This window comes from Balaenoptera acutorostrata, chromosome 10, assembly GCF_949987535.1.
Source record: "Balaenoptera acutorostrata chromosome 10, mBalAcu1.1, whole genome shotgun sequence".
NCBI lineage: Eukaryota > Metazoa > Chordata > Mammalia > Artiodactyla > Balaenopteridae > Balaenoptera > Balaenoptera acutorostrata.
In genome coordinates, this window is record NC_080073.1 from 94,885,260 (window position 1) to 94,907,053 (window position 21,794).

Consider the following 21,794-nt stretch of genomic DNA (forward strand, 5'->3'; position numbering starts at 1 on the left):
GGTTGTCATGATGGTTAACTTTGCTTTCCAGAACTCACAAACCTTGTTTTATTTTGTCCATCCTTCTTGTCATCCCCCAGTTAGCCAGCTGGGGTAGTTCAGGTCCTCTGTCCAGATTCAGGACCTGTTTTCAGTCCAAAGAGGGAGGCTGGGTCTGCAGAGGGCCTAATTCCAGGGAGGGATGGCTGGCTTTGGGAGGGCATGATGCTAACTTGGTTTGCCTTTTGATCTTCATTATGGCAGGTAGATGATGCTGACAAACTATTGTCTCGTCACAGAGACAAGCATGGCCTCTGTGATGAATTCGAACATAATAAATAATACAGTAAAATGAAATAATGATTATAGCAAGGACAGCAAACACAGTAGCTAACATTTACAAACCAAATGACTGTCCAGTGAGAGCAGCTTTTCAGCCCTATTCAACAATACTTATAGTGTTTAGAGTCCCGTGAATGAGCCCAACTGTGGCTAAAACCAGTCCTCTAACCCGGCTTGCTTTCATGCAGGGAGCTGGCGCCAATGCTTGTCTTTACTGCCCAGGGCCAGGACTTGCCCGTACAGTGCCTTTGTGCAAAGTAGAAAAAGTCTCCCCTTCCTCTTGATACTTTTCCATCTATTAGAAAAGCATTGTAATACGCAGTAAAATTGTAATAGTCAATATACAAATCCTTGGGGTATGAACTGTGAATGCTGCCCCTTAGGTTACAACCAGAACAGCTATAAACAGTAGCCTTGGGACCCACTTGTTTGGGGCATGAGAATAAGTCCTGTTGTCTCTGAAATGTAGCAGGTCTGGATCAGTGGTTTGAAGGATAACTGGCAGTTTATTAATTTATTCATTCATCACTTATGGAGTGGTTACTATATTCCAGGTGCAGTGCTAAGTGCTATATGAGCGTTATCTCATTTAACCTTTGCAAAATAACTGTGAATAGGTATTATTTTTATCCCTACTTTATAGATGAGGAAATCAGAGTTATTGCTTGCTCTAATTCGCACTGTTCGTGACAGAGCTTAGCTAGAATCTTGATGGAGCTGATACTAAGGTTACCACTCTGCTTCTGAGTACAAGCTCTGACTACATGTATTTACATAAAATAATTCTGTTGGAATTGATGTTGGTAATTCTTATATTCATATTATTGTATCTCTTCATTTTTAATATATTTTGTTGGATTTCTCAGAAAAAAGGAATGGACCCTGTGATTCTTAAGGTGCTGCAGAAGATGAGGATGGAAACACTTTAAACTTGCAAATATTAAGGGGAAAAAAGATTTATCTTTTCAGAGCAAATAACTGAAGACAAGTAACTGTTTCAGCAATAGAGGTGAATTGCATGGGGCTTCTGTGTTGCTGGCTTCAGTGGAGATGGGTCTGATTGTACCCAATTAGGGGGATTAGCTCTCCAAATTGGAAGCATGCTGGCAAAGACTCAAGCATGAGAGCCTGAGCTTTCGCAGTGATAATCCTTTCAATCTTAGAAGACATGGCAGCTTCCTCCCGAGCACATGCCAAAGAAGAATCTAGTAGCCAAACACCAGGTTGTCCTTTCCTCTTGGTTTCTGTAGTCATGAGAGCTTAGCTTTTGGGCCAATAAAATACTCTTGCTGAAGTCCTGCTGTCTTGCTGCCTTCTCTAAGGAAGCTGATTGAAGTGAATGAGAAATGAAAAATTTTGCCCAACGGCTTTTTACTGGGTTCTCTTACATGAAGGATTCTTAATTTAACTGATTTCCTAATTAGATTTAGCAATTAGGGTTGCCCATTAACCTAGAATTTTCCTGTAAGAGTCTCATCCTCCATCATGCCTGCCTGCCTCACAGCACTATAGCTGTATAATTGCAGTTAAATCCACATCTCCTCTTCAAAGCAGAGGAGATATACATAGCCAGATCCCGGTGGCTGGCTCTTGAATCCAGTTGGATTCGAGAATCATGTGCAAAGCACTTTGCCAGGCACTCTGAGGTGATGGAAAGATGAGGGCAATCTGGGATTTCTAGGCTCCCATGAGTCACTCACTTATTAATTTAAAAAATGTTTATTGAGTACCTACTATCTGTTAAGCACTGTTCAGGCGATGGGGATACAGCAATAAACAAAGTAGACAAAGTCCCTGTACTTTATGCAGACAGACAATAAAGAAATAAATAAGTAAATATATAGTATGCTAGATAACGGTAAGTACAAAGGAGGAACTATTGTAATCCAGGCATATGCATTAAAATGCAAACAAAAACCCTCTGATGCTATGTGTTGGTGCACAGTGCTCTCAGTTATAATGGAAGAAAATTCATTTTGACAGAGGAGGGAAGATTTGTGGAAGAACTTGTGCAAGTGAGGAGATTTAAGCTGGAGCCTGAAGAAAGTTTAGGTCAGATGAGTACAGCCATGATGCAAATAGGCAAGAAAAAAAAGCTCTCCAGGCATTAGGAAACATTTCAGCAAAGGTCCAGGAGTGCGAAGAGAGAGGATGCAAACCACATTCAGAAGAGCTGAATAGTTTACTCCAGTCTCGGCACTGGTGGGGTAACAGGTGGAACAAGAACCCAGTCTAGAAAGGTATGTAGAGGCTAAGTGATGAAGGGTTTTGACTTTCAAGGAGTATGGGTTGAGCTCTGCTGGCAGTGGCAAGTGCCCTGAGCAGATGTGTTTATAGGCAGCAATGTGTCAAACAGCAATATGTCAGCTGGATGCCTTGTCCAGGTGCAGGAGATACCCGAGGTGGTGCGGGCCCTGGTCGCTGACATCCAGTAGCATTGAGATAAGCAGTCTTTGGTTTTCCTTAAAAAACAGGGGCATTATCTTATGACTCAGATGATTCAGGATAACAAGCTAGACATTTACATTCAAATATGATCTTTCCTTCATTCCTAAACCACTGATATTCAAGTTCAAGGGCAGTAAACTGAGGCCCTGACAGATTCAGTTTCTTCCTTTTACAGTATAGTTGAGCAACTTGTGAGCTGAAAAGCAGAGATCTACTGATAACCCAACGATTTCTTGCACCAAGCCTCAGTAAAGGCTTCCATTAACAGATGTGGCTTGCATCGTCTCTTGACAAACTGCATATACAGTCAGCTCTCTGAATCTGTGGGTTCCATATTCTAATATTCAACCGTGAATCAAAAATATTTGAAAAAACAAAATTCCAAAAAGCTCCAAAAAGCAAAACTGAAATTTGTTGCATGTTGACAACTATTTACATGGCAGCTACACTGTATTAGGTATTACAAGTAATCTAGAGATGATTTAAAGTATATGGGAGGACACGCTTAGGTTATATGCAAATACCACACCATTTTATATAAGGAACGTGAGCATCTGCAGATTTTGGAATCTGTGAAGGGTCCTGGAGCCAAATCCTGTGGATACTGAGGGATAACTGTTGATGGTCAGAGACATACAGTAAGGAATGAATTCTACCATCTTCACTCTCCTGACATTGCACTTTACCCTCATGGTTCATAAGTAATAAACAGCCCTAAAGAGAAGGAACAAATGCTTTCATTTCATGAGTTTATTTCACTATCACCCCCCCCCCCAGCTGACTCTCCTTTGCTAACTCAGCCAACAAAGATATTTGGTTCACCTGAGTTTAAAGAAAAATATTTTCCATTCCTTTGTTCTTTCTTCCTCCGTGTTTTCCTTCCTTATATTTATTAGGCTCATTTTCTTGTTTCCTCTCTTTGTCGCTGCTTACAGTGTCTGGAAAGGAAGAACAGAGATGCTTGCATGGGGGGTTTTAGACATTTTTGCCACACTGTGTATATAATGTGAGTCCTTTCCCATCTTTCCTCAATGTCTTGAGCGAAGTATCCATTTCTCAAGAATGCTTTGTGGAGTTGGCTCTAATATGCTGGCCTTTTTCCTGGTGGGTGTGGGCCTGGAACGGGGGCTGCCCTCCAAGCGTCCACCGTGCTGGTTACAGAAAGAGAATGCAGTGCACACACATTCTCCCCTCCAACTCGAAGGCCTAACCAGCCCAGGCTCTTGTTCTTTCCTCAGGGATTACTGGTGGTAACATGAAGCCAGCTGAGTTGGGCTGGTGAAGAAATGGGTATTAACAATGATACTTTGAAAGTGCACAAGCTAGCCAAGATGTAAGTCCTTCAGCTGTTTTCAACAATCCTTTCAGTCGGTCAAAAACACAGCGCTGGACATCCCAGACTGCTAATCCCATCCCCTAATCTACCTGTATACCTTCTGTTTGTTTAAGGTTTTTTTTTTTCCCCCTTAGAAAACACATGATGATTTAAAAAATTGCTTCATGCAGTGGAACTGGGCTGTTTCAAAGCAGAAGTATAAGAACCACAAATAGTGAGGATTCTTGCAATCAACAGCTTACCCTCAATCTCAAGGGGGTGGAGAAAATTTGGGCTGTCATGCTCATTAAAACAAACAAAAAACAAAGAAGCAAAACCATTTATTTGCCATTAAGTCCCTTCAGACATTCTGGGTGAGACCCTCTGAGGCCCTGTGTGACTTTGCCGCCATGTTGGATGGGGCTTCAGAACCCCACTGGCCTGCATCTGTGAATTAATCCCAGTGTGGGTGTCAGGGATGGGGGCGTCCTACACTACACCAAGCAATTCTCAGATATCAGCAGGGTGTCGAGAATTCAACTCAGTTCTAACACCATCTAAGCGGAGACAGCATCAGATTCCACGGGGTAAGGGTTCAGTCCCGCAAGACTGCTCTCCCCAACTTCTGAGGTAAATCGAAAGCCCAGGTTGTCACCTGTGCTTCTGATTGGCTATAAACCAGAGGCTCCCACAGCCCCCTCCTCAGGTTTGATTAATTTGCTAGAGCGGCTCACAGAACTCTGAGAGACAATTCACTTACTAGATCACCGGTTCATTATAAAAATATATATATATCCCAGGAGCAGCCAGATAGAAGAGATGCTTAGGGCAAGGTGTGTGGGAAAGGGCACCGAGCTTCCATGCCCTCTCTAGGCGCCCCAAGTCTCCACATGTTCACCAACCAGAAGCTCTCTGAACCCTCTCCTTTTGGGTTTTATGGCGGCTTCATTACATAAGCATGATTGATTAATTCACTGGCTATTGGTGATTGATTCAAGCTCCAGACTCTCTCCCCTTCCCAGAGGCTGGGGGAATGGGACTCAGAGTTCTGACCCTCTAATCTCATGGTTGGGGACCCTGGCAAGGTGAGGTCCAAAAGTTACCTCATTAACATAACCAAAGACATATTTATTGCTCTCATCACTAAGGAAATGCCAAGGGTTTTAGGAGTTCTGTGCCAGAAATGGTGACAAAGACCAAATATATATTTTTATTATGAATCACATCACAACTTGACTGATGGCTCTCCGTCTTTCTAGCTCCGTGACCTTTAGAAGTCACTTCATCTTTCTGTGCCTCAAGTTTTCATCTATAAATGAGGCCAAAAAGAGTACCTACATCACAGGCACATTGTGAGGATGAAACGAGTTGATTCCTGTAAAGTCGTTAGAATGGTCTAGCCTCTGGTGCTGGACCTCTGTTAACATCCATGCTAAGGGACCCTACCAAAGAGTATTAAGTAGTACTGTGCATAAATTTAGGTAAAATACCAGAGGGGAGAGGGGAAGCTTGGTGGCTTCTCCAAAGGAAAAAGAACTTTCAAACATCAGGATGCTATGAAGGAGGAAAAGCTTTCCAGAATCAATTATTGAAATGAGGGCGGGGCTCATGGCTCCCACAGACTAGAGTGTAGGGTACCCCTTACACTCTCCCCTGCAAAGAGTCAGAAAGCAGAAGAGGGGGCACTGAGAAAGATTTGTAATTCTGCTTTAAGTTTCCTCTTCCAGTATAACGGGTTATTTGTATACACTTGCTCTTGGTAGAACTTACATAATATCTAAAACCCAGTAAAGTCATGGTTATACACATGCAGAGACTTGGGCTTGAACAGATAACCTGAGTGCCATTTAGAAGGCACTGCCTGACCCTAGGAGTGTCATGCACGCCCCCCAGTGACAAGCATCGTGTGGCACGGGCAGAGGTGGCCTTTGAAGAAGCTTAGAAATGGTAGCTCCCCTAACTAGGAGTACTAGGTAGTACCCCCTAACTCTCTCCACATACACTCTCCTGGCCCATATCAGCGGCAGCCTCCAGTTTTGAACACGAAGGACATTTGTTCCATGAAATCATTGTATAAAGCTGGCCTCTTTCTGTTATGAATAATCATGAAATTGGGGGTGAAGGAGAAAGGCAACTTCCCCTTTGAAGCTACAAAAAGGCTGTGATTCATTTTTAGTCTCTTTATTAAGCAGCCTAGTTTCAGTTAGATAATTTGCAGCAAAGTTCTACCCTGGAGCAAGTTTCCTCAGTCATGTTAAATTCATGGGGAAAATCCTCCCAGGATTTAGAACTGAAAAATAGACAGCTTTAATAACAGAAACGTTGATGTAAAGAGCAGAGAAAGGCAGTATGTTCTAACCATTTAGGGAAAAAATGGGTAAGATGTTACTAATAAGCCCTGCTATATTTTTATCCTACCGTTTTCTTCATCTGAAGGGATACTGACATGAGCTTTTAAATTCTGAATGATTATCTGACAGCTTCTATCTTTAGGACAAATTATCAGCAAGGGTTTTATTTCGCTATTACCTTTACTCAAAACACAGAGGACACATGCTTCCCGGAGCCCAGATGAGGAAATGAAATCTACAGACAAGAGTGCCATGAACACAACAGCAGAACCCAGCTACTTCGAGGTTGCCTTGGTGGACATTGTCCTTCTTCTCGAGTGTGGCTGGGATAGAGATGAATAGGGGCCACAGCACCCTCCTGGATGTAGTCCCAACCTAACTTCCCAGCCGCATCTCTCACCATCCCCTCCAGCCACATACCCTATATTCCAGTTACGCCAAACTGCCCACTGGTCCCAAATATGCTGCATGTTTGAACACTCTCCTTCCGCCCACATCTCCTACCTGGGCAAGTTTCAACTCATCTTTTAAGAGTCATCTGCAATGTGACTTTCTTCAGAAATCTTTTCAACCCCAAGCAAAGTTAGTGGCATCTTATTCTGCTCTTCCATAGTACCCGGTACCTGCTTCGTTATGGAGCACGGTGCACCGGAATTCTTCGTTTACAGTGTCAGTCCCCCCCTGTGATCCTGAAGGGCGAGGACTTCACCTGGGATATCTGAACCCTCCAGCCCAGTGTTTCTCAACAGCAGCAATATTGACATTTTGGGCCAGAAAATGTCTTGGTGTGAGGGCTGTCCTGTGCACAGTAGGACGTTTAGCATCATCTCTGGTCTCTACCCACTCAATGCCAGTAGCACACCATCCTCGGTGTGATGATAAAGGACCATCTTCAGACACTGCCCAGTGCCTCCTGGGGAGAAAATCAGCCCGGATGAGAACTACAGCTGCTCTAGCCCTAACAGAGAGCCTGATATATACCAGGTGCTTAATATATATTTGCTGAGTTAATAAATCAATGTCCAAGTTAATGAATACAAACTGAATGAACCACAGATGAAGAAAGATCTTACTGTATCTTTCACACACTCACCAAACTTAGGATCTTTATTCCAGAAGTCTCTTTATGACTTGGTTCTACTTTCTTCCTATTTTATCACCCTTTGTCCCTCACCTGCAGGCTCTTCCACATCCTCATGCTTTGTTTTCCTTCCCACCAATCCAAATTCTGTACTAAATGCAAGGCGAAGAACAACTTATCTACTTCAAAAAGCCTTCCGCAAATGCACCCAATCCACAGGGACTTCTTCACATTCTTTAAACATTTATGAAAAATTATAAGCATATATATTTGCATATATACATATATACATACATGTATGTGCAATACTATTGGTCTTAGAACTGTTATCATCTTTTTGTTTCACTCAAGTGTATAGGAGTTTTCTTCTCAACCAGAAGAATCGCTCCTTGATAGAAGGCTTGCTTGCTTATGCTTTTGAGATTTTTCTTCCCCTTAGCATTAGCACAAAAACTTATGAACAACAGATGTTTAGCTTTTGCTTGAAATGTATTTTTTTCCATAAGCATCTGGCAGGTATGTTAAATCTGTGTAATTGGTGTGGTCTTGACATAGTTTTGTTTTTAAAAGGCATAGGGCTCTTTAACATCTTGCAGTTTTTAAACAAACTCATTTCAAGGAGATTCTGCAAATATGAATAAAAGTAATTTGCAATGTTATAGGATTTCTGTGAGAAGGCACTAAATATGATAAGCAATGAGAAAGGCAAAAATGGCTGCATTTGGTCTTAAATTCTGACTGTGCTCAAACTCCACGTAGGCTTCTTTTTCCACTGCTTGGTAAAACTATCTTAAAAACATTGGCTTCCTGGTTTATTCTGAGCTCTCTCAGAGCCAAAGCATCCGTTGCACCATCCTGCTTCAGGCTTACTTGCAGTGACTCACACATGCACTCTCCCAAGGCTTGTGTTTGGAAATCTGCTCAAACTTCTGGGCTATAGGGCATTTCTTTCTCACATTTTTCTTGGAAGAGTTCATGCTTTGCCCGAGAGTAGTCACCCGTGGGGCTTCTGATCCTCAGTGTTCAATGGCAGGGTTAAGGCGACAACCCCAGAATGTACCCACATTGCATTTGAGCTCCACATCTGCAACAGGATCAACGTAGAGTAGACATATAGGGTGGGGAAAATGTCTCTAGCTTCACTGCTAATTTTTGTAACCCTTAATAAAAGGATGAAAGAATGCTTTTGTTCACATCTCATAGATCGTGACTTTTGGCAGAACAGCCTCTTAAGCCTTCTGTTTCTCCAGAGTTCCAACGCTGATTCCTCTCTGCTGTACCTTTTGGCTCACCCTCTCCATGGCCCCCTCCTCTATGCCTACTGAGTCCTCCCATTTAAAATGCAAAACGCAAACGCTTCTCTTGAGCCCGCCTCCTCCTACGGTACCATCTTGACTTAACTCCACCTTGTCACCAATGCATGTCAGCCCCCCTTTATCACTTCCATGTCCCTGTCTCACTTTCATACTCAGCTCACTACAATCTGGCAACCTTGGAGTATGCCCTCAATCTCAAAATACACCCACTCTTTCTTGGAACTTGGGACCACCTGATATTGCCACATTCGTACGGCCTTTTCTGGCCCTCCAGCTCCTTGACTCTGCTGGCCTGCCTGTTTGGACGTAGTGGACACGCCCGTTTGAAGTTGTCTCTGGGCTTGGCTTTCAGTCCCTTGATTTTTCCTCGTCCCTTTGTCTTTCTCAGACTCCTTCCTAGTCTCACCGTCCACCTTAGGTCTAGGTCATTTCAGGGTTCCAGCTTCAGCTTTATTCATTTCCCCCCTTAATGCTCTCCCTATGATGACTTCTTACATTGTCATGTCTTCAAATATCAATTAAATGTAATGGCTACTAAATGCTTCTCTTTACCTTTTCCATACTCTGTAGGTTCCAGCCCAAGTTTTCAACAGACCCCAGGTTTGCCAGTCATCAAGCATCTCAAATGCATCATGTTCAAAACCAGATTCGATTCCATTCCTACCCCCATGGCTTGCTCCCCTCTGTTTGTCCCTCTGTTAACGACTATTTGTTCCAAGATATAAGCAGAATTGGTGTATGACTTCTCTGCCTCACTAAATACTGCTCATACTTCCGAAAGCTCTTGATCTGTTTCATTTTCATGTCGATAGATGATCAAAACTGAGTTCTTGCCTCTGCTCTCTTCCTGCTCTTGAGTATGCTTTCCTCTGTGGTTCCTTGTGTTCCCTGTGCAAGAAACCAGATCTGATTGCCACTCTCCCATCCCAAAAGTTCCTGGTTCTGAAGGCAGTGGAGAACCAAGTCCAAATGAAGCCTGGAATTCAAGGTCACTCACCACGGTAACTCTAACCACGTTCCCTTCAGAACTTCATTTCTTACCACTTCATTGACCACAGGGGGATGGGCCAGCCTCCCAAACTGCATTCTAACCCTGTGTGCACCATATACTTTCTTCTCCACCTGATAAAATTCAACTAGAATGTTAAGGCTCAGCTCAAAGGGTCTTTGTGAAGCACCCTTACCCTTGGCTCTTAAGGAGAATTAACCATCACCTTCCGTGCCTACGCAGCGCTTTTCTTTTAGCTCTCTTAAGTCACCTTGTAATACAGTAGTTTTCATGTTAGTCACTGAGCTTGAGGAGTCCATGGTGTAGTGGGGTGAACAATATCTTATCCATTTGTTGGCCTGTCATCCATCCATCCATTATTCTGGTCAGCATTTTGAGACTACCACATTTAAGATCCTCTCCAGTGTTAATATTCTATCATTTTGAATATTATTTAATTTCTATAGAGAGAGAAAATAGTGTAAATTACAGGTTTCAGTACATGACATGGGCATCCTGTATCATTCGTGTCTTGATCATTATTAAATTTCCAGTGCTCAATAGTAACTTAGCAGGTGCTCAATAAATGTGTTGATTGAACAAGTAAGTTAATTCCTAGAAACTGATGGGAGGTTGACTTAGGTATAGGAATAGTGGAAAACAAATCTTGCTTTTCTCAATTTTTAAAAAGTTGTTTGCTTGAAATCATTGCACTTGTACTGAACTGAACCTCTGTAGCAGCTGAAATTACTTGACTGCTACAGATAGTTCTGAGTTACATATATTATGTGCACTGTTCTCTACTCCACAAAGTATTTCCTTTGAGCACACACTGGCACACTCAGGGCAGCGAGGTCCCAGCAGCAGCAGGCTAGCCGTCCTATAGAATGCAGCCCTAGGGTCTGTAGGCTGAGGCCATCTCTGCTGGGACCCAGCCTGGCACTCACCTGTCCTGACCAGGCAACGCACTAGCGGCATCATCTGGGTTTACAGTTTTAACTTCCAACTTCGCCATTCCCCTCCTTCTCCAATACTTTACAGTCCTTTTCCCAATTTTTACTTTTCGTCTGCTTGCGTATATTACCCTATTTTCACCTACATTCCAATCCTATAAACCAGAAAACATAGATGAATGAGTAACTGGGTAAACAGTCTCCTCGATTAGAGCCAATACCTTAAACATGTTCAAACTTTCCACGAAGGACCACATTAGATACCAACCATGACGTCATCCATGCTCTATTAAATGAATAAAAACTGGCTTAAATGACAATAACTGTGAAGATACAAACACCCGTGTTTGCTTTAACATCTTTATTTATCCTGAATATAAAAGACAGAAATCCTTTAAGATATAACAGAGTTCTTTATATGTGAAACATTACTTTTTTACAAGTGAAAAAATAAATACCTCTTGGAATAAAGGCTTATATGCTAATCTGTGCCATAAAAAAGTAGAGTTTTAACATCTGACAAAATGTCTGTGCAAAGAAACAAATGCATAAACACATTACTGCTACATTAAGGCAATATGAAAAGTATACTCAGAAATCTCAGTAAAGTGACAGTGTAGGTTTCTAGCTTTAACTTAGCTAGTATTGCACCCGATAAGGTCATCCAGGTTCCAGACATCCTAGAAAACCAACAAGCTGACCAGGTTCCAAAATGCCCAAGTGGGAGTGGAAAACATGATTAAGAATACAGAAACAAAAAACCCCCGAAACCCCTCTAAAACATATAGGGGGACAACAAAAAGTTAATACACTTAAGCATTTACTACCAAAAAAAAAGCTTACAATATCTAGGATATCTACGATAAGGCTGTAAAAGGCTTGATGGCTCAAGCAAAAGCAACCCCACCGGTTGAAGCTGGAGCAGGGTGCGTCGGAGAACTCACGAACCACCCCTACTTTGTACACGGCGAAGCTTCATCTCAGCGAGCAATGCTCTTCCTTCCAAGGAACATGTGCTCCCTTTTCAATCTTAAAATATTCCACCAACTCAAGAAGCCCAAGGAGTGCTGACTACTCCACAGAAATCGTCTAACCAGACTGGTAGCATTTTATAATTGAAAGGCTTGGGGACAGGGTAAGGAGAGGGGGAGGGGGAAAGAATAGGAAACCATCCAGGTGGAGTGATCTGTTTTCCACTGGTCAGACTGGTTTAAATCTGACAACTTTGTGTCCACTCTAAAATAAAGTCCCCGAATCGATTTTTAAATATGTTTGCCCCCCAATCTTTCTTGAACAAGTTAGAAAAACAGAAATGACATTAAAACGACAACTATCTCTTTAAGAAAAATTTTCCTATTAAAAATGTCCAGAGCTCTGTGACCCGTACAAAAAGAACCAAGTAAATCCTTAAAATGAATTCTTACAAAATTGGCTGCAAGTAGGAAACTTACCTTGGGATACGTTAGGGAGACTTAAACATCATTTTCTAAAAGGTACTCACTTTTGGGCTATGCTGCCACTTAACTGACGTCAAAGATCTTCCTGATTTCTTTACTTGATCATAAAAAGAAGAAAAGTCCAAGGAATGTGTCTGGGTCCCAGAGCTCTTCCTGGTCACCAACCCGGAGGTGCTGATTCTACGCATGGTACATTTTGGTGGTGAGGAGTAGTCATACTGTTTCTATTCTTCTTTTTTTTTTTTTCCCCTAAACGTTGCATGGCAGATGGGCGTTGGAGTATTTATTCTCTCCACAATCTATCATGTTTATAGTTTATACTAGTGCAGTTCATGGAGACATGGCATGTCTGGTAAGTGCACAGCAGATCAGATCACAGTCAGGTTGAGAAGACTGGTGTGGGTCGGCAGGTAGACATGCTGGACGTGGTCCACCCGTGACCTGCAGACAGGACAGGACTGGAAAAGAGAAGCCGACAGTATGGGTTAGGACACTTGCAAGGATCTGTGTCTTCAGTGTTCACCCGTGGTACCTATTACAGTGCTTTTTCTAAATACGTTGTGGTCACAATTATTTCTAGCTTTCCACTGAGAGAGATCTTTGCTTTCTAACAAGTCTGACATTTTATACTTGACAAATGATTAAAAATAAATACTATGAAAAAGTATAAATGAATGAAATTAATCAGGTTTTCAGTCAAACTCTAAACAAGGCACCGTGAGTAAAGTGATTACTGAAGACTTCTTGCCGTGCAATGAGGCTGTGGTCCCTACATGGGCTGATTACGAAGTCTCAGGCGGGGATGCAGGAGACCCTTCCGGAGACTGTGTCCTTGGCTCAGCTGGCTCAGGGTGCATCACTGGGTGGATGCCACGTGGCCAGTGAGCATGGCTGCCCCTAGTCACAGGTCACAGCTCCACACCCCTGGCTGGCCTCTCAGCAAGCATGTCCCTTCCTCAGCCACATGGGGAGCCTTAGGCATGACAATCAGACTATGTGGATGAAAGAGGCAAATCCATGACCACTTCTGGGGAAATAACTTGTCTTAGGAGCGTGACCTACTCTAAGGAAGGACCAAGTAAATCCTTGGGCATCCTCTTGGCTCATATGTAGCCCTAAAAATAGTTCTGAAATTAGCAGCTTCTGAGGGACTAGATGTTATTTAGGGCTGATTTTACATAAAATCACAGTGACAGTTAGCCAACGCTTCTGGGAAATGAAAATAAATTGAAAATATTATTGTAAAAGGAAATGCAAGGTGCAAGAAAGAAAAAGATACTACATAAGAGGTGCTTTTATTTTTTTTACTAATATTAAAATTAGTTTGACTTGCTAAGTGAGAGCTAATCCAAGGGGACCTAGGAGGCATAGGCAGTACTAAAAGGAAATGAATCACAAAAAATTAGGCAACAACCCACCCATGGATAACTGAGAGTTAACTATCACTCAAAACTCTAAGAATTCTTTCCCAAATAATACAAGTAAGTAAAAAAGACCATCCTCCGAAGTGTCAAGAAGCAGAAACAACATGAAAAGGAAGAGAAGGAGGTGACCAGCCCCCAGGAGGCCTGGATTCCAGTGCCCGGCTCAGCCACTAACTAGATGTGGTACCTTGTGAATCTGAACCTCATATCCAGGACTTGAAAGAAGCCTATGATTTAGTAATTACATTGTTGGAAAGAGTGTGCTAATCCAAACTGTTTCCAAAGGGCAACATCTTCCAAGTCACAGATACAAAGACCCTCTGGATGGAGATGGACATTCGCCATCTGTGCCTCCACAAGTCAGCGCCTGGCCCATGCCAGCCGGCTGATCCCTCACCTAGAGCCGGGAGGACCCGCACCTGGGGCTGGGAGGACCCTCACCTGGAACTGGAAACTCCCCCTCACCTGGAGCCAGGAGGACCCTCACCTGGAACTGGAAATGCCCCCTCACCTGGAGCTGGAAACATCCCCTCATCTGGAGGCGGAAGGACCCTCACCTGGAGCCAGGAGGACCCTCACCTGGAGCTGGAAACGCCCCCTCACCTGGAGCTGGGTGGCGCAGCCCTCGCAGCACACAGTGTGGCCGCAGGGGCAGAAGGCTGAGTTGATCTCACCCTCGCAGCACAGCACGCACAGCATGGCCTCCTTGAGCTTGCGCAGCTTCTCCTGGAGGGCCCGGGTCTGCTGGCAGCCAAGGCCCTCGCAGCTGCCGCAGCTCATGCTGCTCTCCGAGGACTTCAGGGGAGAGTTTGGGGGGCTGGGGTCGCTTCTCGGCACGAGATCCACCACACCTGCGTTGTACAGAGCCCTCCTGGCGTGGTCATACGCCTCCTTGGAGGTTCTTTTAATATCGAAGACATACTTCTTGCCCAGGTTGATGTTTTCGTTCAGAAACAGAGAAGCCAAGTGGCCCTTCAGGTCTCGGCTGTACTGCATCATGACGGCACTGGTCACCGTGTCGCACCTACGGACAGAGATGGAACACCCACCTCAGTACGGACAGGCCTGGGCGTCCCCACAAGCCAGACCTTAAACACTGCTGTGAAGAAGGATGCTCATGGGAGCAGACATTAAATATTCTTGTTTGTGTGCTTGAAAATGAATTCTTCCAGTTTCACAGGTGTTAGGTATTTCAATGATTCTACCTCTATGCTTCTCAAGTGTCTCCAAAGGAAGGACCCCTGATCAGGCAGCTGTAAACCAGAGGGCACCTCCACCTCCAGGGACAGAACTACAGTCCAAAGCAGCTTATGGCAAGAAAAAGGACATTTTTCTTTGCAGTCTTGGCTTTATGTTAAAAATTTCTACAAATTTTCCATTCTGCTCCACAATGAGTGTGTCTACTTTAACATAAAAAAAGGGTTGGTTGCCTGCCAATTAAACTTCTTAGCTTTTAATAAACTTTCCAAATATTTGAGTCAAATCGCAAGTCTACTTTAAAGCACCCTTGGAAATAAGGCTATCAAATACAGTTATCGAGACATCCTCACTACACACTGAGGATTCAGGTTAGCAGCTCTCCCAGGAAGGAAAGACGACTTGGGTCATCCTGCGGGAAGAGGGCAAAAGCAGCGGCTGAACAGGCCCCACCGCTCAGTCACCTCGGGGTGGGGGAGCTATGACGAAACGGGCTAAGAGATAAGCAGTAGAGCGAATCCATGCAGCTCACACTCTCACACACACACACACACACACACGCAAACACATCCTGAGGGAAAAGCAGGATGATGTTGAGAAGGACCCCACTGCTACGGCAGAAATGAAGGGTTCGAAAACAGCCGATTTCTTAAGCTCTGTACAAGGTTCACTGACACAGTGATGCCAGGACCCACAGGAGCCTTGCTGTCACCTGGAAACCTCAGCACTGCGGCAGACGCTGGGGTTACGCGGTGCACAGGGGTACGTGCCTGTAAAAAGCATGCGTCTCGGTGATGGCTCGGTAGAGCCCGCTGGCTGCCCTGGTGCTGATCATCTTGAACAGGAGCACGATGCTGTTCCCAGACTCCTTGGTGACGGTGAGGTACACGTTCTTCCCTGACTGGGTAGCCATCTGCACGACAGGGTAAGCGATCCTGAAAGGTGGGAAGAGAAAAGTGAGCAAGCCCAGGGGAGATGGGTCACCGTGTGTGTGCTCCTGCAGGGTTCCCATGTGCTCAGGGCCCAGCCATAAAGCTGGACGCTCAGCCTGGGACCAACAGATAAGCACTCTGCTCCCTAGGTAGAAAGGCTCTTTGAAAAGCAGTTGGGGGTAAGTGGAGAGGCGTACTGGAGCAAGTTTTGGAGGGGGGGGGGGGGGGGGGGGGGGGGGGGGTGTGTGTGTGTGTGTGTGTGTGTGTGTGTGTGTGTGTGTGTGTGTGTGTGTGTGTGTGTGTGTGTGTGTGTGTGTGTGTGTGTGTGTGTGTGTAGGTGTAGGTGAAATGAGATTTTTATAGCTGTGGATGACATTTGAAAAATATTAACTCGGTCACATCAGTACACTTGAGCCTAAATTTTAAAAAAATATTGGAATGGTTATCAAGGCCTGAATAAAATGAATGTACCTACCCAAAATGAAACACATTGTTCCTAAAGGATGACTGTCTAGTAAATCCCTCTCCATTTCCTATTTTCACCATCAGAGCTACAAAAGTACGTACACACTTAGGTCTAAACAAAAATTTAAGACTTGGGTTACCTATTAATTGGGCTGAAGTCATCTTTACAAATTGAGATTCCTTCAGGTCCAACCCCAATGAGGAGTTTCTGCCCTTCGCTGTCCCTCACAGAATGCCATTCTGTGCCGTAGTTTTCCATTGCCGACACAATCTGCAAAACTTGGTATTCAGCCGAAGCCTGGCTGGTCCCTTCCAACTCCTTATGCTTTGCCACAATGCTGCAAGACACCAAAAGGGCAGAGAAGCATACAGAGAGATTAACTGATGCAGTCTTCAGAGATAAATCTGAAATATCATTTTCACTAGTGAATTATACTGACACTGTCATTTACGAATCACAAAAACTCAAAGCTATATACTATTGATGTTTCATTTATTTAGCAAACTTATTGTAAAATACTTTTAAGACACTGTTCAAGATCTCAACTATTAAATAATTAGGAGAAAAAACTATTGGGGATGCCAGACAGGGATGAATTAAAAGAACTATGGAAAATCTCTAAAAACATACATAAGAGGGGCTTCCCTGGTGGCGCAGTGGTTGAGGGTCTGCCTGCCAATGCAGGGGACACAGGTTCGAGCCCTGGTCTGGGAAGATCCCACATGCCGCAGAGCAACTGGGCCCGTGAGCCACAACTACTGAGCCTGTGCATCTGGAGCCTGTGCTCCGCAACAAGAGAGGCCGCGATAGTGAGAGGCCCGCGCACCGTGATGAAGAGTGGCCCCCGCTTGCCACAACTAGAGAGAGCCCTTGCACAGAAACGAAGACCCAACACAGCCATAAATTAAATAAATAAATAATAAAATTAAAACAAACAAACAGAAAAAAACATACATAAGAAATTTATACATAGCAATGTCTCATGCATTTGTCTAGATTTGCTTTCTAAGTTTCATTATAATATAGCATTAAATGGGATTGATTAGGTCATTTGCAACTGAAAAATGCAGGATCTATTTTATCTATTGGGGCGGACAGCCTCCAATACCGTCCTTAAAGGTCCCCACCTCCTGGTATCCATGCCCTCGTGTAACTTCCTTCACTTGAGTGTACGCTGCAGTAATGACTTGCTTCTAATGAACAGAATACGGCCAAAGGGATGTGCTGTCACTCACTTCTGAGATTAAGTTATAAAGAGACTTTGAATCCGTCTTGGGTGTTTGTTCTTGCTCTGACTCAATTGCTTGTCCTTGGGGAAGACAGTCACCACGTTATCAAACAGCCCCCCGAAGAGGCCGCCGTGGTGAAGGCACAGGCCAGCCAACAAGCCACCTGAGCCAAACTGGAAGCAGATCCCTCCCTCAGCTGAGCCTTCAGATGAAACTGAACCCCACCAGCAGCTTGACTGCAGCCTCCTGAGAGATCTGGAGCCAGAGAACCCAACCGGGCCACGGCCAGATTCCTGACCCAGAGAACTGTGAGATGATTTTGTTGTTTTAAGCCACTAAGTTTAGAGGGGCAACCCTGTTACCCAGGAAGAGATAATTGAGACATCTTTGTTAGGTCTCTTGGTTTAATCCCTGCTGGGACGAAGAAAATGCCGATAAACATGACAGACTTTTTAAGAGATATGCATTCTTAAAAGGTCAGAGATTTTACAATTCCTGTTATATAGTATTTTGTATAAGGGCATTTATTTGTGTGGATTATATTTTGTGTTTTTAAGTTTCTCAAAGAAAAGGCTAAGAATCTTTTGAAAATAGTGGGTTATGTTGGGCAATGGTCTAGTCTCAACCTCACAAATTACCTGTTATCTATCATAGTTTGATTTCCTTCTGGAAACTCTTATAAATTTGCTAGATGTGGGACAGTAAACACGAGCCTGCACTGCAGCCTCACCTGCTCAAGGCGGCACTGGAGAGCTCCTTGGCACACAGCCCCTCAGAGCTGTACTTGGCTGTGTTCTGGCTGTAGTCCCCAAACTTGGTCTGCGCCAGGAGGGCACTGAGTTCCACCGCTTGCTCTGGTGAACACTGGAGGTGGCCTGCCAGGAGGGCCTCCTTGATATGCAAGAAAAAGATATGCCTGCAAAGCAATGTGAGAGTGAGGTTATGCTGGGGGACTAACTTGGTATCGGACCCAACTGCTTAGCAATTTCATAATCCCATTTAAGTAAGGAAAAGAGAGCAAGGAAGAAAGCTGCCTTAAAAATGCTTACTGTTACAGACCTTTTTTTTTTATCATGAGTAGTAAGACAAAATAAGTCTAAGGATTAAGTTTCTCTGAAACAAAAAGTCTAACCCGAACAAAACAAGTCTAACTATGACAAGTTCAGTAACATTCAAGTTACAAAATAATTATATACATGTTTCTGCATTATACTATTTAAAAGAAATTATCTTAATCAGAAAAACTTTATCTTGATGTGTAATTGTTATCTTAAAATCCTCACCTTTATTCAAATGACCCTCAAATCTCTAGTTTTAACCCCAACTTCTCTCCTAAGGATCATATTCAAATATCCAAGTGCTAACAGACTTCTCCACTGAATGGTCTTCAGTACCCAATTTCACCTTCTTCAAAGCCAAACTTCCTCCCCAAACCCACTTCTTCTCCCATTGGAAACCAGAGACTGATTTGTTATTTTTACCACAGACTCACTTTTGACTCTTCATCTTCCTTCTGTCTCTGAAAACTCTTTAAATCCAGTTCCGTTTTTCCCATTTTTACCTCCTCTATCCTACTTGCAGCTCTCAACTGTCAAGAGAATTTACAATATCCTCTAAGCTGATCTCTCTTCTAGACTCCGTGAATCCATCTTCCAAGCTGCTTGCTTCTGATATAAACTTGCCATTTCTCTGCTCAGAATCCTTCAAGGGATCCCCATTGTTTGCCAAGGAAGCACACGTCAGCATGAGCCCAGGGTTCTCCACATCTAGCCCCAGATTTCCAGCTACATCTCCTGTCATTCCCTCCAGCCACCATGCCCCAGGAAAGGGACAATTCCTCCTTCTGGAAAAACCAAGCACATTCACGTCCCCACGTCTCGGTGTTGCTGTTCCCTCTGTCCTGAAGGCCACTCCTCCTGTCCCCTCATTTGGATACCCTTTTGTCTATATCACATGCAAACTATTTCTTCCTCTATTATAATATTTGACAGGTTCTAACTTCTAGTACATTTAGCTGCGCCTAAGCTGACTTCATAAGTGCCTCTAACATCAGAGAGTTCTATAAATGTGCATAAAACTACACGCTGTCTGCAACTAGCTTATATCCCCATCCTAGTTTCATTCCATATGAGCCTGTCCTAATTATATACAACACTGTATTCTACATTTACCAAAAGGTATGTGAGAATTAGAAGTCCTGGAAAACTTCAGATATCGTTGCCTGCCAATCCGCGTTGCCTAAGATTCCGAACAGAGTATCTAAACTGTCATAGGCAGACTGGCCTGGATTATGAAATTTGTCTCTGGCAAATGTATAACCTTCCTTTGATGACTCAATACAGCCTCTCAATCATGCTGAAATGCCATGCTATTCCTTCTGTTAACAAATGAATTATGATCATCATTGTAAAGCTCTGAACAGGGTTCCTAAATTCAGCTCCCCCCTTCAGCTGGATACCCTTATTCCAGTCCTCGAGATGCTTTTATTTATATGCTAACCTTGTGTCTGACATCCAGGTAGAAGGGATAACGTGACCAATGCAAAAAAAGGAGGCAAGGGAACTTGAGGGTAGAAATAAAAGGAGGGGCTCTGTTGAGAGTCTCAAAACTTCAGGCTGACAAGAGCCATTAATCCTCCTTTAAGAAATGTTTAAATTCAACGTTTTGTGCCTTCTATAATGATAAAGAAATGTTTAAAATTATCAGACTCTGCCAAACACTGCAGTTTTTTCTTTATTCAAAGCCCCCTATGAAGAAATCACAGTAAGAATGCATAATAGCACTGGAAGAAGATAAGCATGGTTTTTATTAACCCAAACATCTGCTTGTCTTTAAAGTATTTCTGACATACTGCTAAACTGAGAAGGGGGTCCTTACTGGGGCAAAGAAATAACTACAAAAATAACTTGTTTTAAAATAGCTATCTGAGGACTGAGGTCTAGCCCTCCCTTAAAATCTTGATGTTACAACACTGCTTCAGCCCTCAGAAGGCTTTTTAGAGGACTGTTCGGTAAACGTCATCTTGGTTAATGTACCTCTGTCTCTGCATTCATCAGTGGACATGTTAGTAGGGAACAAAAACCTAAATATATACTTCCATTAAAGAAGAAAGCATGTGCTGAAAGATTTTAAGGGTATCACCCAAAAACCTAAATATATACTTCCATTAAAGAAGAAAGCATGTGCTGAAAGATTTTAAGGGTATCACCCAAAAACCTAAATATATACTTCCATTAAAGAAGAAAGTATGTGCTGAAAGATTTTAAGGTTTTCACCCAAACTAAGTCTTCTCAATTTAATTACTGCTTATATGAAAGTGTCTTTTAACTTATTTCCTAAGTATTAAGTTAGAGACTAGTTTAGCCTGCAAAAGAAGAGTTTCAAAATTGATCCAATTTCCTTTTCCAAACTATCCACCACGACTTCTGGACAGACAGCTGCCAAAATCAAAGGCAAAGAAGAAGCAGTAACAAAATATTAACAGGTGGTCAGCAGCCTGAGAGTAATGTGATCCTTTCTCCATGTGTGAGTCAGAATTTTTAAAAAGGAGCTGGGGGACAATAGCCTTTTCAACATACTCCACATTCTAGGCTGCATTGCAGTCGATACGCTGTAAGTACAAAACTCCTCCTCCTTATCATTTACAGAAACTTTCTGGTAGGGCCCTTCCTGCATTTTACCGTTTCATGGCTATAAAGCAACCTTTTCATTTCAAGTCAACAAATTTGCCATGCATGGCCACTGTGCCAAGCCCTATGCCAGGGTCCCAGGGTGAATATATCTGATGGCTCCTGTTTCGATGGAAGGTACAGCCTCTTGGTGTGAAGGAATGTATCCTATCAAAATAACTCTGGCTACAAACTGGCTCTTGGGTGATAAGTTTATGCTCTCCAGGAGAAGAGCACATGCAGCAGTGACAGCAAAGGTCACAGCGGCGGCAGGCCATCAGCAGACCCTATTTCATGTGCTCTTTCGAAGAGGGAGAATGGCAGGGCATGCAGAAACACTTCCACAAGGAATCCAGTGATGGCTCAATAATTAGGGGTGGTTTTCAGTCAAGTATTTTTTCCTGTTATTTTCTCTCCAACCATCTGGCCTGTAACTGTCTGGCTCATGGATTCCCCCCCCCACCTCCCTTTTTGTAAAGTGGTTAAAAGTTACCAATAATATCAAAATAAGCAGATGTGGTCAAAGAAGTCAGGCCTGCAGTGAATTTTTTTTTTTTTTTAAGTAAAGATCAAAAGTGGTTGGCTTGGGGCTTCCCTGGTGGCGCAGCGGTTGAGAATCCGCCTGCCAATGCAGGGGACACGGGCTCG

The 21,794-nt window shown here is 43.4% G+C and overlaps 1 protein-coding gene across 4 annotated transcripts in view; it reads right to left on the reverse strand.

Moving 5' to 3' along the window:
• Positions 1 to 2,070: 2,070 nt before the first annotated feature.
• MYLIP (myosin regulatory light chain interacting protein) overlaps positions 2,071 to 21,794 on the reverse strand; it is a 30,004-nt gene continuing 10,280 nt past the window's right edge. The window contains exons 3-11 of one of the 4 annotated variants that reach the window (XR_009009578.1): positions 18,209 to 18,394; positions 16,389 to 16,586; positions 15,622 to 15,786; positions 14,258 to 14,678; positions 12,275 to 12,688; positions 10,768 to 10,928; positions 10,092 to 10,281; positions 3,592 to 3,707; positions 2,071 to 2,783 (exon numbers count right to left, since the gene is read on the reverse strand). Coding sequence is in view for 2 of the 4 variants with exons in the window: in XM_057555417.1 (XP_057411400.1) it covers positions 12,599 to 12,688; positions 14,258 to 14,678; positions 15,622 to 15,786; positions 16,389 to 16,586; positions 18,209 to 18,394 (1,060 nt within the window). In the remaining 2 variants the exon portion in view is untranslated. Of the gene's footprint in view, positions 2,784 to 3,591; positions 3,708 to 10,091; positions 10,282 to 10,767; positions 10,929 to 11,124; positions 12,689 to 14,257; positions 14,679 to 15,621; positions 15,787 to 16,388; positions 16,587 to 18,208; positions 18,395 to 21,794 lie in introns of those variants that run through there. The other 3 variants (XR_009009579.1, XM_057555417.1, XM_057555418.1) reach the window with 3 other exon arrangements.